The 12,500-nt window shown below is 46.0% G+C and overlaps 3 protein-coding genes across 10 annotated transcripts in view; all 3 read right to left on the minus strand.

Moving 5' to 3' along the window:
- cwc15 (CWC15 spliceosome associated protein homolog) overlaps positions 1–179 on the minus strand; it is a 10,444-nt gene extending 10,265 nt beyond the window's left edge. The window contains exon 1 of one of the 2 annotated variants that reach the window (XM_046838676.1): positions 76–179. The gene's annotated coding sequence lies outside the window, so the exon portion shown is untranslated. Of the gene's footprint in view, positions 45–75 lie in introns of those variants that run through there. The other variant, XM_046838677.1, reaches the window with a different exon arrangement.
- A 311-nt stretch (positions 180–490) lies between these two features.
- fam76b (family with sequence similarity 76 member B) lies at positions 491–9,624 on the minus strand. 2 transcript variants are annotated; one of them, XM_046838673.1, is made up of 10 exons: positions 9,150–9,624; positions 8,301–8,365; positions 6,609–6,663; positions 6,342–6,497; positions 3,514–3,674; positions 2,936–2,986; positions 1,993–2,070; positions 1,778–1,910; positions 1,493–1,594; positions 491–1,307 (listed from the first exon to the last, which is right to left on the minus strand). In XM_046838673.1, exons 1-10 carry the CDS (start codon positions 9,234–9,236, stop codon positions 1,218–1,220), a joined length of 978 nt encoding a protein of 325 aa, XP_046694629.1. In that variant the 5' UTR covers positions 9,237–9,624; the 3' UTR covers positions 491–1,217. The 2 variants fall into 2 exon arrangements, with proteins under 2 accessions (XP_046694629.1, XP_046694628.1); XM_046838672.1 differs by having other exon boundaries at positions 1,778–1,913; positions 9,150–9,621.
- A 1,493-nt stretch (positions 9,625–11,117) lies between these two features.
- mtmr2 (myotubularin related protein 2) overlaps positions 11,118–12,500 on the minus strand; it is a 23,604-nt gene continuing 22,221 nt past the window's right edge. For all 6 annotated transcript variants that reach the window (XM_046838662.1, XM_046838665.1, XM_046838663.1 and 3 more), the window contains 4 exons: positions 12,480–12,500; positions 12,228–12,341; positions 11,891–12,067; positions 11,118–11,827 (listed from right to left, as the gene is read on the minus strand). The exon at positions 12,480–12,500 is cut by the window's right edge and continues 72 nt beyond it. In XM_046838662.1, coding sequence (XP_046694618.1) covers positions 11,666–11,827; positions 11,891–12,067; positions 12,228–12,341; positions 12,480–12,500 — 474 coding nt within the window. In that variant the 3' untranslated portion in view covers positions 11,118–11,665. The remainder of the gene's footprint in view (positions 11,828–11,890; positions 12,068–12,227; positions 12,342–12,479) is intronic.

A 12,500-nucleotide genomic window follows, 5' to 3' on the forward strand; every position in this document is an offset into this window, starting at 1 on the left:
AGCGCCGCTCCACTCCGCTAAACCTCTACCGAACATTCATCATTAATAAGCAGCGCTTTATTATAGAGCTCTTACCTTCTCTCAGAGCTGATCTCCCAGAATCCACCGCGCGGCACCAGAGGAAACTGCTACAGGAACCTGTTAGGGACAAATTTGAGACCGTTGTTTGTCTGCAGCGCCCCCGGTGGAAGAGCAGAGACATGACATTCTACTAGTAACAAAAATAAAAACTGCTTTTAATAATAATAATACAAGAGATAATCCTGTAAAGATGTGTGAATTAAAATTCATAAGAGAATTAGGGGCTGATTTATTTATTGTGAGTAAGATTATGTTACATAAATAGAGATTTGCATCCATTTTTAAAGCAGCTACATAAATAAATGCTCCATAACAATTCCCACGATGAACAGCAGATTTAGCTCCAATTTTATTTGAAGTAATCTCAGGAAAGAAGTCTTTCTCCCACACACACAAAAACAGAGTCAGAAAAGTTTTAAAAGTTTTATTGTTCCTGAAATTTCCACACTCTGGAGGACAAAATAAAAAATACAAAAGTGTCACAGTACAAAGACTTATAATATATAGATAGAGAGATAGAGAGAGAGAAATAGAGAGAGAGAGTCCTATAATATGAATAACAATTCTTTTTTAAACAGAATAATAAAATCCTCATCATTGCGGCGATTAAAAACCCACCCATATGTAGGCAGACAGGCAGAGAGACAGGCAGCTGTACAGTCACTCTCTGCAGATAGACAGACATATGGTGTGTGTGTGTGTGTGTGTGTGTGTGTGTGTGTGTGTGTGTGTGTCCTGCAGGGTCGGTGTGCCCAGCCACCAAGTTTGTCCACAGCATAACCCCTCAAGTCACATGATTGGGGCAGGACTGCATACATGACATCATTAGTGGTATCACCAGAAGAGGGACAGAATAATCAGAGATGGAGAAAGAGACAGCAAACAGGATCAGGACAGGATTGGGAGAGGAAGACTGATAGGGGAAGAATAGAGACAGCAGATGGGAAGAGAGGGAAACAGGGAGGGAGAAGGGGGGGGGGGGGTCAATACAGATGTAGAGATAGACAAGTTGTCTGTTTGTGAATGTGTGTGAGTGGGGTATTGGATTGGGGTGGGGGGGCTGTTGGATGCGACTCATACGGCCTCAGCTTCCTCACAGTGATAACACATGGTGATGTGTGGGTGAGAGGTGGTCGTCATGGTAACAAAAGGGAGCTGCTGGTGCGATCGAGCTTCTTTCCTTTAGAGAGAGCAGCAACCTGTTTCATCAACTCCCTGTTCTTCGCCTACAGGCAGATGGGTCACAGACGGGTCACAGACGGGTCACAGAGACGTGCAGGAATCGGGATTAAGACAGGTGATTGATGAGAGAAAGCCAAAAAGAAAAATGACAGTAAGGTAAACAAGAAAATATACACACTAAATGTGTCACATATGCGCACACACACACACACACACACACACACACTACCTGCTGTTGCTCCATGGCCTCTTTATGAGCTTTCTCCATGTTGTTCATCTTCACTCGCATGTTCGACTCCTGGTACTGAAAATCAGCCTTCAGCTCAGTCAACTACACACACACACACACACACACACACACACACACACACACACACACACACACACACACACACACTCTCATTTGTGAAAAGCAGCAGGAACCTAAAGCTGTGTGTAAGACACCTGGATAAGTATTTATGTGTGTGTGTGTGTGTGTGTGTGTGTGTGTGTGCGCATGTGTGTGTCTGTGTACCTTCCGGTCCTTCTCTAGGATGGTCTGGTCTCTCTGCTGCAGCAGCCTCTTCAGTGACATCACTTCCTCTTTCAGCTGACTGATCAGGATGAAGTTATCTGTCCCACCTGAGTCCATTGACTGCGCTATAGAGCTACTGTAAAGATGGACGAAGAGGCTCAAATCAAACCTACTAAAGTGCATTTCAACACCACAGACACAGAAGACACACACACCTGTCTCCATTGGATGGTTTCAGCTCCAGTTTGGGTTTCTTCTTTGGTGTTTCCTTCTGAATGGATGATGATTTATGGCTATAAAGGACAACACTGTTACTATGACAATACAACCTCCCGTGTGTGTCTATAGCAAGAGCAGAACACACCTGGCCCAACACACACATTAACTCTTAAGTGTGTATCACCTTTGTACTTTTGCAACCCCGATTCGAAAAAAAGTTAAAACCATGCAAATATTTGCAAATCGTATAAACTCATTCTATTGATAATAAATAGAAAAATAAAGTGAGAACATGTACCATTCTAATCAAAAAATAGGGCAATTTTGAATTTAATGGCTGCAACACGTTTAAAAAAAAAACAACTGTGGTGACATGGCCGTGTTTCCACTGTGTAGCATCACGACTGTTTGTATATATCTGGGAACTGAGGAAAGCAGTTGCTGAAGTTTTCAGAGAAGAATGTTGTTAGTTTAGCATCAGGACTCTTTGACTACAAAGTCATGCTATTGTAAGTTCATTCCCTGAAAAAGACATTTCCTGGATAGAAACATTTGTTGTTCTAAAACCTGTTTATAGTTCAGCACTGACGGAACCTTACCAAAAGTGCGATTGTGGTGCTGATTTGAACAAATGTTTACTAATTAAAACAGAGTTGTTTTTATATCCTAGTAAAGAAAGGACGGTGTGAATAAACATGTTTTGTGCTGAAGGTTTTAATTTCGCCTCTATTATTTTTATTTACTACTTAATACAATAGCAAAGTGTTTAAATTTCATTACTTTCACCTCTGACTGTTTCTCAAGATACACTATTTATACACAATCATCTTACTGGCCTGCTGTCTATTAACCTCACTAGATACTAAATGGGGAATTTCTCCATGTAAATGAACACATTTTATGCATTGTGTGTGTATGTATGTGAGAAATCTATTTCACCTCTGTTCCCACAGTCGTTGCTCTTGCTCCGGACTCAAACTGCTGCTCAGTCTGCAAACACACATTTTTATACACTCTACTCACTAGTAAAAAAGATGAACTGAAGCCATGAAAAACAGAGCATTTGCACTCGAATCTATTTATTTTATAACAACAAAGCATAGAAATAAGTGTGTATGTGCGTGCGAGGAGCTGTGTGCTCTGTGTGTGTATTTGTGGAAGGTGCTGTGGCGGTGTGTGTGTACTTGTGCGAGGTATTGTGGCGGTTGTGCAAGGTATTGTGGCGGTGTGTGTGTGTACTTGTGCGAGGTGCTGTGGCGATGTGTACTTGTGCGAGGTGCTGTGGCAGTGTGTGTGTACTTGTGCGAGGTGCTGTGGCAGTGTGTGTGTGTGTACTTGTGCGAGGTGCTGTGGCGGTGTGTGTGTGTGTACTTGTGCGAGGTGCTGTGGCGGTGAGTGTGTGTGTACTTGTGCGAGGTGCTGTGGCGGTGTGTGTGTGTGTGTGTGTGTACTTGTGCGAGGTGCTGTGGCGGTGTGTGTGTGTACTTGTGTGAGGTGCTGTGGGGGTGTGTGTGTACTTGTGTGAGGTGCTGTGGCGATGATGGTGACGGTGTTCCTTGTCGCTGAGTGATGAGGAGTTGGAATGAGACGAGCCAAGGCCTTTACGCTGTTCCTTAGTTTTCTGTAGAACGCGGCGGTACGAGAGTGTGCAGAGCCAACACAACAGCTTTCCATCCACCTACACACACACACACACACACACACACACACACACACACACACACAGTTGTGTGCAAAACTGTTTGAGGTTATTCATTAAGTTTGTGTGTATTGTGTAAGGTGCTGTGGTGGTGTGTGTGTGTACTTGTGTGAGGTGCTGATGGTGTGTGTGTGTGTAGTTGTGTGAGGTGCTGATGGTGTGTGTGTGTGTACTTGTGTGAGGTGCTGATGGCGTGCGTGTGTGTACTTGTGTGAGGTGCTGTGGTGGTGATGGTGTGTGTGTGTGTGTGTGTGTGTACACTTGTGAGGTGCTGCGGTGGTGATGGTGTGTGTGTGTGTGTACTTGTGTGAGGTGCTGCGGTGGTGATGGTGTGTGTGTGTACTTGTGTGAGGTGCTGCGGTGGTGATGTGTGTGTGTGTGTGTGTGTGTGTACTTGTGTGAGGTGCTGCGGTGGTGATGGTGTGTGTGTACTTGTGTGAGGTGCTGGTGGTGATGGTGTGTGTGTACTGTGTGAGGTGCTGTGGTGTGTGTGTGTACTTGTGAGGTGCTGTGGTGGTGATGGTGTGTGTGTGTACTTGTGTGAGGTGCTGTGGTGGTGATGGTGTGTGTGTACTTGTGTGAGGTGCTGTGGTGGTGATGTGTGTGTGTACTTGTGTGAGGTGCTGCGTGGTGATGGTGTGTGTGTGTACTTGTGAGGTGCTGTGGTGGTGATGGTGTGTGTGTGTGTGAGGTGCTGTGTGTGTGTGTGGTGATGGTGTGTGTGTGTGTACTTGTGTGAGGTGCTGTGGTGGTGAAGGTGTGTGTGTGTGTACTTGTGTGAGGTGCTGTGGTGGTGATGGTGTGTGTGTACTTGTGTGAGGTGCTGTGGTGGTGATGGTGTGTGTGTGGTGATGGTGTGTGTGTACTTGTGAGGTGCTGCGGTGGTGATGGTGTGTGTGTGTGTGAGGTGCTGGTGGTGATGGTGTGTGTGTGTGTACTTGTGTGAGGTGCTGTGGTGGTGTGTGTGTGTGTGTGTACTTGTGTGAGGTGCTGTGGTGGTGATGGTGTGTGTGTGTGTGTGTACTTGTGTGAGGTGCTGTGGTGGTGGTGTGTGTGTGTGTGTGTGTACTTGTGTGAGGTGCTGTGGTGGTGTGTGTGTGGTGTGTGTGTGTACTTGTGTGAGGTGCTGTGGTGGTGATGGTGTGTGTGTGTACTTGTGTGAGGTGCTGCGGTGGTGATGGTGTGTGTGTGTGTACTTGTGTGAGGTGCTGGTGGTGATGGTGTGTGTGTGTACTTGTGTGAGGTGCTGCGTGGTGATGGTGTGTGTGTGTGTACTGTGTGAGGTGCTGTGGTGGTGATGGTGTGTGTGTACTTGTGTGAGGTGCTGTGGTGGTGATGGTGTGTGTGTGTGTGTGAGGTGCTGTGGTGGTGATGGTGTGTGTGTGTGTACTTGTGTGAGGTGCTGCGGTGGCGATGGTGTGTGTGTACTTGTGAGGTGCTGTGGTGGCGATGGTGTGTGTGTGTACTTGTGTGAGGTGCTGTGGTGATGGTGTGTGTGTGAGGTGCTGTGGTGGCGATGGTGTGTGTGTACTTGTGTGAGGTGCTGTGGTGGCGATGGTGTGTGTGTGTACTTGTGTGAGGTGCTGTGGTGGCGATGGTGTGTGTGTACTTGTGAGGTGCTGTGGTGGCGATGGTGTGTGTGTGTACTTGTGTGAGGTGCTGTGGTGGTGATGGTGTGTGTGTACTTGTGTGAGGTGCTGTGGTGGTGATGGTGTGTGTACTTGTGTGAGGTGCTGCGGTGGTGATGGTGTGTGTGTACTTGTGTGAGGTGCTGCGGTGGTGATGGTGTGTGTGTACTTGTGAGGTGCTGGTGGTGATGGTGTGTGTGTGTACTGTGAGGTGCTGCGGTGGTGATGGTGTGTGTGTGAGGTGCTGTGTGGTGATGGTGTGTGTGTACTTGTGTGAGGTGCTGTGGTGGTGATGGTGTGTGTGTACTTGTGTGAGGTGTGTGGTGATGGTGTGTGTGTGTGTGTACTTGTGTGAGGTGCTGCGGTGGTGATGGTGTGTGTGTGTGACTTGTGTGAGGTGCTGCGGTGGTGATGGTGTGTGTGTACTTGTGTGAGGTGCTGTGGTGATGGTGTGTGTGTGTGTGTACTTGTGTGAGGTGCTGTGGTGGTGATGGTGTGTGTGTACTTGTGTGAGGTGCTGTGGTGGTGATGGTGTGTGTGTACTTGTGTGAGGTGCTGTGGTGGTGATGGTGTGTGTGTGTACTGTGAGGTGCTGTGTGTGTGTGTGAGGTGCTGGTGATGGTGTGTGTGTGAGGTGCTGTGGTGGTGATGGTGTGTGTGTGTGTGTACTTGTGTGAGGTGCTGTGGTGGCGATGGTGTGTGTGTGTACTGTGTGAGGTGCTGTGGTGGTGATGGTGTGTGTGTGTGTGTACTGTGTGAGGTGCTGTGGTGGTGATGGTGTGTGTGTACTTGTGTGAGGTGCTGCGGTGGTGATGGTGTGTGTGTGTACTTGTGTGAGGTGCTGGTGGTGATGGTGTGTGTGTACTTGTGTGAGGTGCTGTGGTGGTGATGGTGTGTGTGTGTACTTGTGAGGTGCTGCGGTGGTCATGGTGTGTGTGTGTGTACTTGTGTGAGGTGCTGCGGTGGTAATGGTGACATTACCACCGCAGTGTAAGGTGTTAGTGCGTATGTGTAACACCTTTCTCCGGCCCTCCTCCTTCCTGTCGAAGGCACACTGCTGTTTACACTGCTCACAGGTCTGTGGTGGGCCGTACTTCTTCTCAGAGTTAGTGCAGCGCTGACACTTTGTCCCAATGAAGGCTGCGATGATGTTACAGTACTGACAAGGCTTTGGCTAACACACACACACACACACACACACACACACACACACAGCAAGATCCCATTCAGTACAGCAAAATCTGTACTTAATCATTTTATCACCTCACACACGCACAAAACTTACTGTTCCAAACTGTTTGACGTTCTGTGCACATTTCTTGCAGATGGTGTTTGTTTTGCTGTAATGAAACACATACATTATTATAATAGACTGTTTTATAGACCCACCACCCATCATAATCATGATCACACACACACACACACACACACACACACACACACACACACACACACAACCCTCCACCATCTCACACACACACACACCACCTTCACCATTACACACACTCCCACTCTTCACCATCACACACACACCACCTTCACCATCACACACACACCACCTTCACCATCACACACACACCACCTTCACCATCACACACACACACACACCACCACCTTCACCATCACACACACACACCACCTTCACCATCACACACACACACAAAACCTTCATCATCTCTCTCACACACACACACACACACACACACACACACAAAACCTTCATCATCTCACACACACACACACACACACCACCTTTCAACATCACACACACACACACACACACACACACACACACACACACACACACACACACACACACACACACACACACACACACACACACACACACACACACACACACACACACACACCACACACACACACACACACACACACACACACACACACACACACACACACACACACACACACACAAAACCTTCATCATCTCACACACACACACACACACACACCACCTTTCAACATCACACACACACACACACACACACACACCTTCACCATCACACACACTCCCACCCTTCATCATCATCTCACACACACACACACACACACACACACACACACACACACACCTTCACCATCACACACACACACACACACCTTCACCATCACACACACTCCCACCCTTCATCATCATCATCATCATCTCACACACACACCCTTCATCATCATCTCACACACACACACACACCACCTTCACCATCACACACACACACACACACCTTCACCATCACACACACTCCCACCCTTCATCATCATCATCATCATCTCACACACACACCCTTCATCATCATCATCTCTCTCACACACACACACACACACACACACCACCTTCACCACACACACACACACACCACCTTCACCATCACACACTCCCACCCTTCATCATCATCATCATCATCTCACACACACACCACCTTCATCATCATCTCTCTCACACACACACACACACCACACACACACCACCTTCACCATCACACACACACACCACCACCCTTCACCATCACACACAAAACACACACACACATCACCACCCTTCACCATCACACACAAAACACACACACACACACAACCCTCCACCATCTCACACACACACCATCACACACACACACAAAACCCTTCATCATCTCTCACACACACACACCACCTTCACCATCACACACACACACACACACACACACACACCATCACACACACACCACCTTCACCATATCACACACACACCCCACCCTTCACAATCAATCACACACACAAAAACCCTTCATCATCTCACACACACACACACACACACACACACCACCCTTCACCATCACACACACCAGAACGCTGTTTACAATATGATTACACACAGGCTCTACCCGGTGTTGTGTAGTAATAAACGGTCAGTGTAGAATCACATGAGGAACATCTCTGATATCTCATTATTCTTCACTGCTGAGTGGACTGTGTGTGTTACCTCTCCTGTTGGAACTCGGTTCTACAGTAGGTGCATTTCACTATGGGATGGGCAATCCGGCATTCCTGTAAACACACACAAACAGGGTATCGGAGTGCGATCTTCACTCTGTGTGTAGGACAAACGGATGCACACTCCTGTTCACAAACATTTCACTGTGTCAGCTATTTGTTTGAAATGACAATAAAAGCTTCTTGATGACTTGCTCACACCTGATATTAATGTGTGTATTTATTAATCAGATTAGTTACTCTGATCAGTGTGTGTGTGTGTGTGTGTGTATCTGGTGTTATAAACATCTCCAGCAGCACAATTCCTGATCACGAGTTTTTCGATGGTTTCTGCTGAAGAATGCCTCAGAGTTATTACAGCAGAAATGTCTGGTGCTCTGATCTCATGCACCTGTACAAGAGACTTCAAAGACGTTACTGCGCTGTTTTAAAGTGACGTTACACAAGAGTTGCCGTGACGTCACAGAAACACTGCAGTGACGCTACAGCTACAATATTAGGCAGTAACTTTCACACAGCGCCGTCTCTCATTTAATGCAACTAAATAGATGAGGCTCAGGTATCTGCGGGGGTTCTGGAGGCAGTTGATCAGGAGCTCCTTATTTTCTCTGCAAAACGAATGGAGGCGTGCGTGCGTTCACACTGTAGGTGTTCCGTAACCATACAGCCCGGATCACACCTGGGGTCTGTGACCACATCACAATACACACCTACACTCAGGGCTGAGTACACACCTTACCTTACCATCCTGTACGTACACACACACACACACACACACACACACACACACACACACACACACACACACACACACACACACACAAACAGAGACACACACCTTGCAGAGCTGCTGTCCCTGAGAGAGTTCCTCAAACGGGTAGCGCTGGTTACACTTGGTGCAGGCGTACAGGGCCGAGCTCGCCATCACCGCAACACACACACACACACACACACACACACACACACACACACACACACACACACACACACACACACACACACACAACGAAACTACTGCTCTAAAAACACGCGCGCACACACACTACGCTAGCATTAGCCTGTTAGCTCAGATCACAGTAAGATCGTCGCTCTCAGGTTCCGCTCACACAGAACTCCACATACACAGTTAATCTCCAAATCTTTCTCTCTTTTTCTCTCTCTCTCTCACACACACACTCTGCTATATAAGATTAAATTCCGGATTTCCGCTTCCTGTGAGCTGTCCGCTTCTTTTTTCTTTTTGTGCTTCGGAGTTTCCTCGCGAACCGGACGCGAACTGCCGCCACAAAGGAAACAGAGATCAGCCAATCAGCAGCTCCGATAGGGGCGGGATCAGCCAATCAGCAGCGAGCGTTTACAGCTAATGAGAAAAAGATATATAGGAGGGCTTGTACATGTAGGCGGGGTTTATGGTTTTAAATCGAGTCTCAATCCTAGTTTCGTTCCTGCACGTCTTTCAGACACGCCCTAACGATGACGTAGAGCTTACGTACACTAATGCTGTGACGCTACAGATTCAGTTATTTATATTTACAGTGTGATTTATAGGTGATTCTTTACAATTAATCAAAATATTTTATATATTTATTCTTATAGTTTATGGAACATTCCGGATTGTTAGCTTTAGACCATCTGGTGGAAGAGAACATGTTTATGATGTGGGGCAGGGGGCACTGATACCTTCAGGGCTTCTTTTAAATAATGTTAACACTGGTGAAGATTCATCACCATTATTAAAGGCGATCTACTTTTATAACAACAATTTCAAATAAACAGGCATAGTCAATCTGTATTTTACTGCACACACACACACACACACACACACACTTTACTGATAACAAGCATTTATTCAGGATATAAAACAGTGTTAATCCAATATCCAATATGTGTGCATTAGTGTATATTTTACTCCAGCTAATCCAGGTTATGATAGAGATCACACACACACACACACACACACACACACACACACACACACACGAAACTACTGCTCTAAAACACGCGCGCACACACTACGCTAGCATTAGCCTGTTAGCTCAGATCACAGTAAGATCGTCGCTCTCAGGTTCCGCTCACACAGAACTCCACATACACAGTTAATCTCCAAATCTTTCTCTCTTTTTCTCTCTCTCTCTCACACACACACTCTGCTATATAAGATTAAATTCCGGATTTCCGCTTCCTGTGAGCTGTCCGCTTCTTTTTTCTTTTTGTGCTTCGGAGTTTCCTCGCGAACCGGACGCGAACTGCCGCCACAAAGGAAACAGAGATCAGCCAATCAGCAGCTCCGATAGGGGCGGGATCAGCCAATCAGCAGCGAGCGTTTACAGCTAATGAGAAAAAGATATATAGGAGGGGCTTGTACATGTAGGCGGGGTTTATGGTTTTAAATCGGAGTCTCCAATCCTAGTTTCGTTCCTGCACGTCTTTCAGACACGCCCTAACGATGACGTAGAGCTTACGTACACTAATGCTGTGACGCTACAGATTCAGTTATTTATATTTACAGTGTGATTTATAGATGATTCTTTACAATTAATCAAAATATTTTATATATTTATTCTTATAGTTTATGGAACATTCCGGATTGTTAGCTTTAGACCATCTGGTGGAAGAGAACATGTTTATGATGTGGGGCAGGGGGGCACTGATACCCCTTCAGGGCTTCTTTTTAAATAATGTTAACACTGGTGAAGATTCATCACCATTATTAAAGGCGATCTACTTTTATAACAACAATTTCAAATAAACAGGCATAGTCAATCTGTATTTTACTGCACACACACACACACACACACACACACACTTTACTGATAACAAGCATTTATTCAGGATATAAAACAGTGTTAATCCAATATCCAATATGTGTGCATTAGTGTATATTTTACTCCAGCTAATCCAGGTTATGATAGAGATCACACACACACACACACACACACACACACACACAAAACACACACACACAGTTTTGGATCAAAGCTGTTGTTCAAGTACTTATTACATAGATGTTCACGGGCTAGCCTTACTTACAATATGATAAAGATAAAGTAATATGCTAATTAGGCTTGTGTGGTGCCCTCTGATTGGCTGCATTATGTGATCACACCCTAACACACTCAATTTATGCTTAAATAATTAGTAAGTCAGTGTTGTATAACAAACTACTGAAATACAACGTCTATTGGACTCTGCAGGTTTTTTTTATGTGACCGGATGCTTTTAAACAGGAGGCAGAGTTTATGTAATCTGAATAAAACCTACAGCACTGTTGATCATAGTAATGATTACTTAGTGTGGGTTCAACGTTAACAGTTGTGTTTTAGTGTGTGGGAGATAGAAAGGGAGAGAAGACGATCATATGAAGGTGTTTATAGTAGGGGCGGGGACAGTGGGCGACCCGGCCCTCTCAGGAGATGCAGATGCACGATTCACTACTTCACGCTGAAGCTCCTCCATGCGTTTCTGAAGCTCCGCCTTCTTCGCAAGCAACTCTTTATATCGCTGGTGCAACGGCTCCTGCAGATACATATACTGTCAGTATTTTATATTACTTAATGTGTGTGTGTGTGTTTTGTGTACCTGTGGTCTGAGGCGGGGGTTCCAGCGGATGTAGTAGGAGGTCCACAGCTGTAAGTGTCGGATAGAGACGGAAGGAAACAACACATGTGTGTCGTAGTGAACGTACAAAGGATTCACAAACTCCTCCCACTGACTGTTAATGAATGACCACAAAGACACTGTGCGCTTCTGTGCCTCCTACACACACACAAAACACACAAACACAGGAAGTCTCCTTCGTTTAAGAATATTTAGATCAGGATAAACATTTCTGAGCGAATACATGTACAGTACTAAAACATGCACACACACACACACACACACACACACACACACACACACACACACCCACACTCACCTCAGTGACTCTCTGCTGTTCAGAGTTAAACAGGAAGGTCCCAAACAGACAGCTGTACAGGTGATCCAGCAACGTCAAAAGGAAGTACTCATTAAATTCAAACGCTGCAGGGAACTACACACACACACACACACACACACACACACACACACACACACACACACACACACACACACACAAACACACACACAAACACAGACCTGAGTGCCAAATGTATCATCAGACATCGCACATCATAGTGGGATAACTGACCTGCTGTGTTATCTGCCATAC

This window comes from Silurus meridionalis, chromosome 25 (genome assembly GCF_014805685.1).
Source record: "Silurus meridionalis isolate SWU-2019-XX chromosome 25, ASM1480568v1, whole genome shotgun sequence".
NCBI classification, from domain to species: Eukaryota; Metazoa; Chordata; class Actinopteri; order Siluriformes; family Siluridae; genus Silurus; species Silurus meridionalis.

Bases quoted from the DNA above. Each gene is read 5' to 3' on its own strand.
- fam76b (XM_046838672.1), bottom strand. From the start codon at position 9,236: ATGGCGAGCTCGGCCCTGTACGCCTGCACCAAGTGTAACCAGCGCTAC. The intron at 2,987-3,513 runs GTACACACACAC...GTGTGTTTGCAG, and splicing joins CGCCACAGCACCTCACACAA to ACTGAGCAGCAGTTTGAGTC. The intron at 1,595-1,777 runs GTACACAGACAC...GTGTGTGTGTAG, and splicing joins TCCTAGAGAAGGACCGGAAG to TTGACTGAGCTGAAGGCTGA.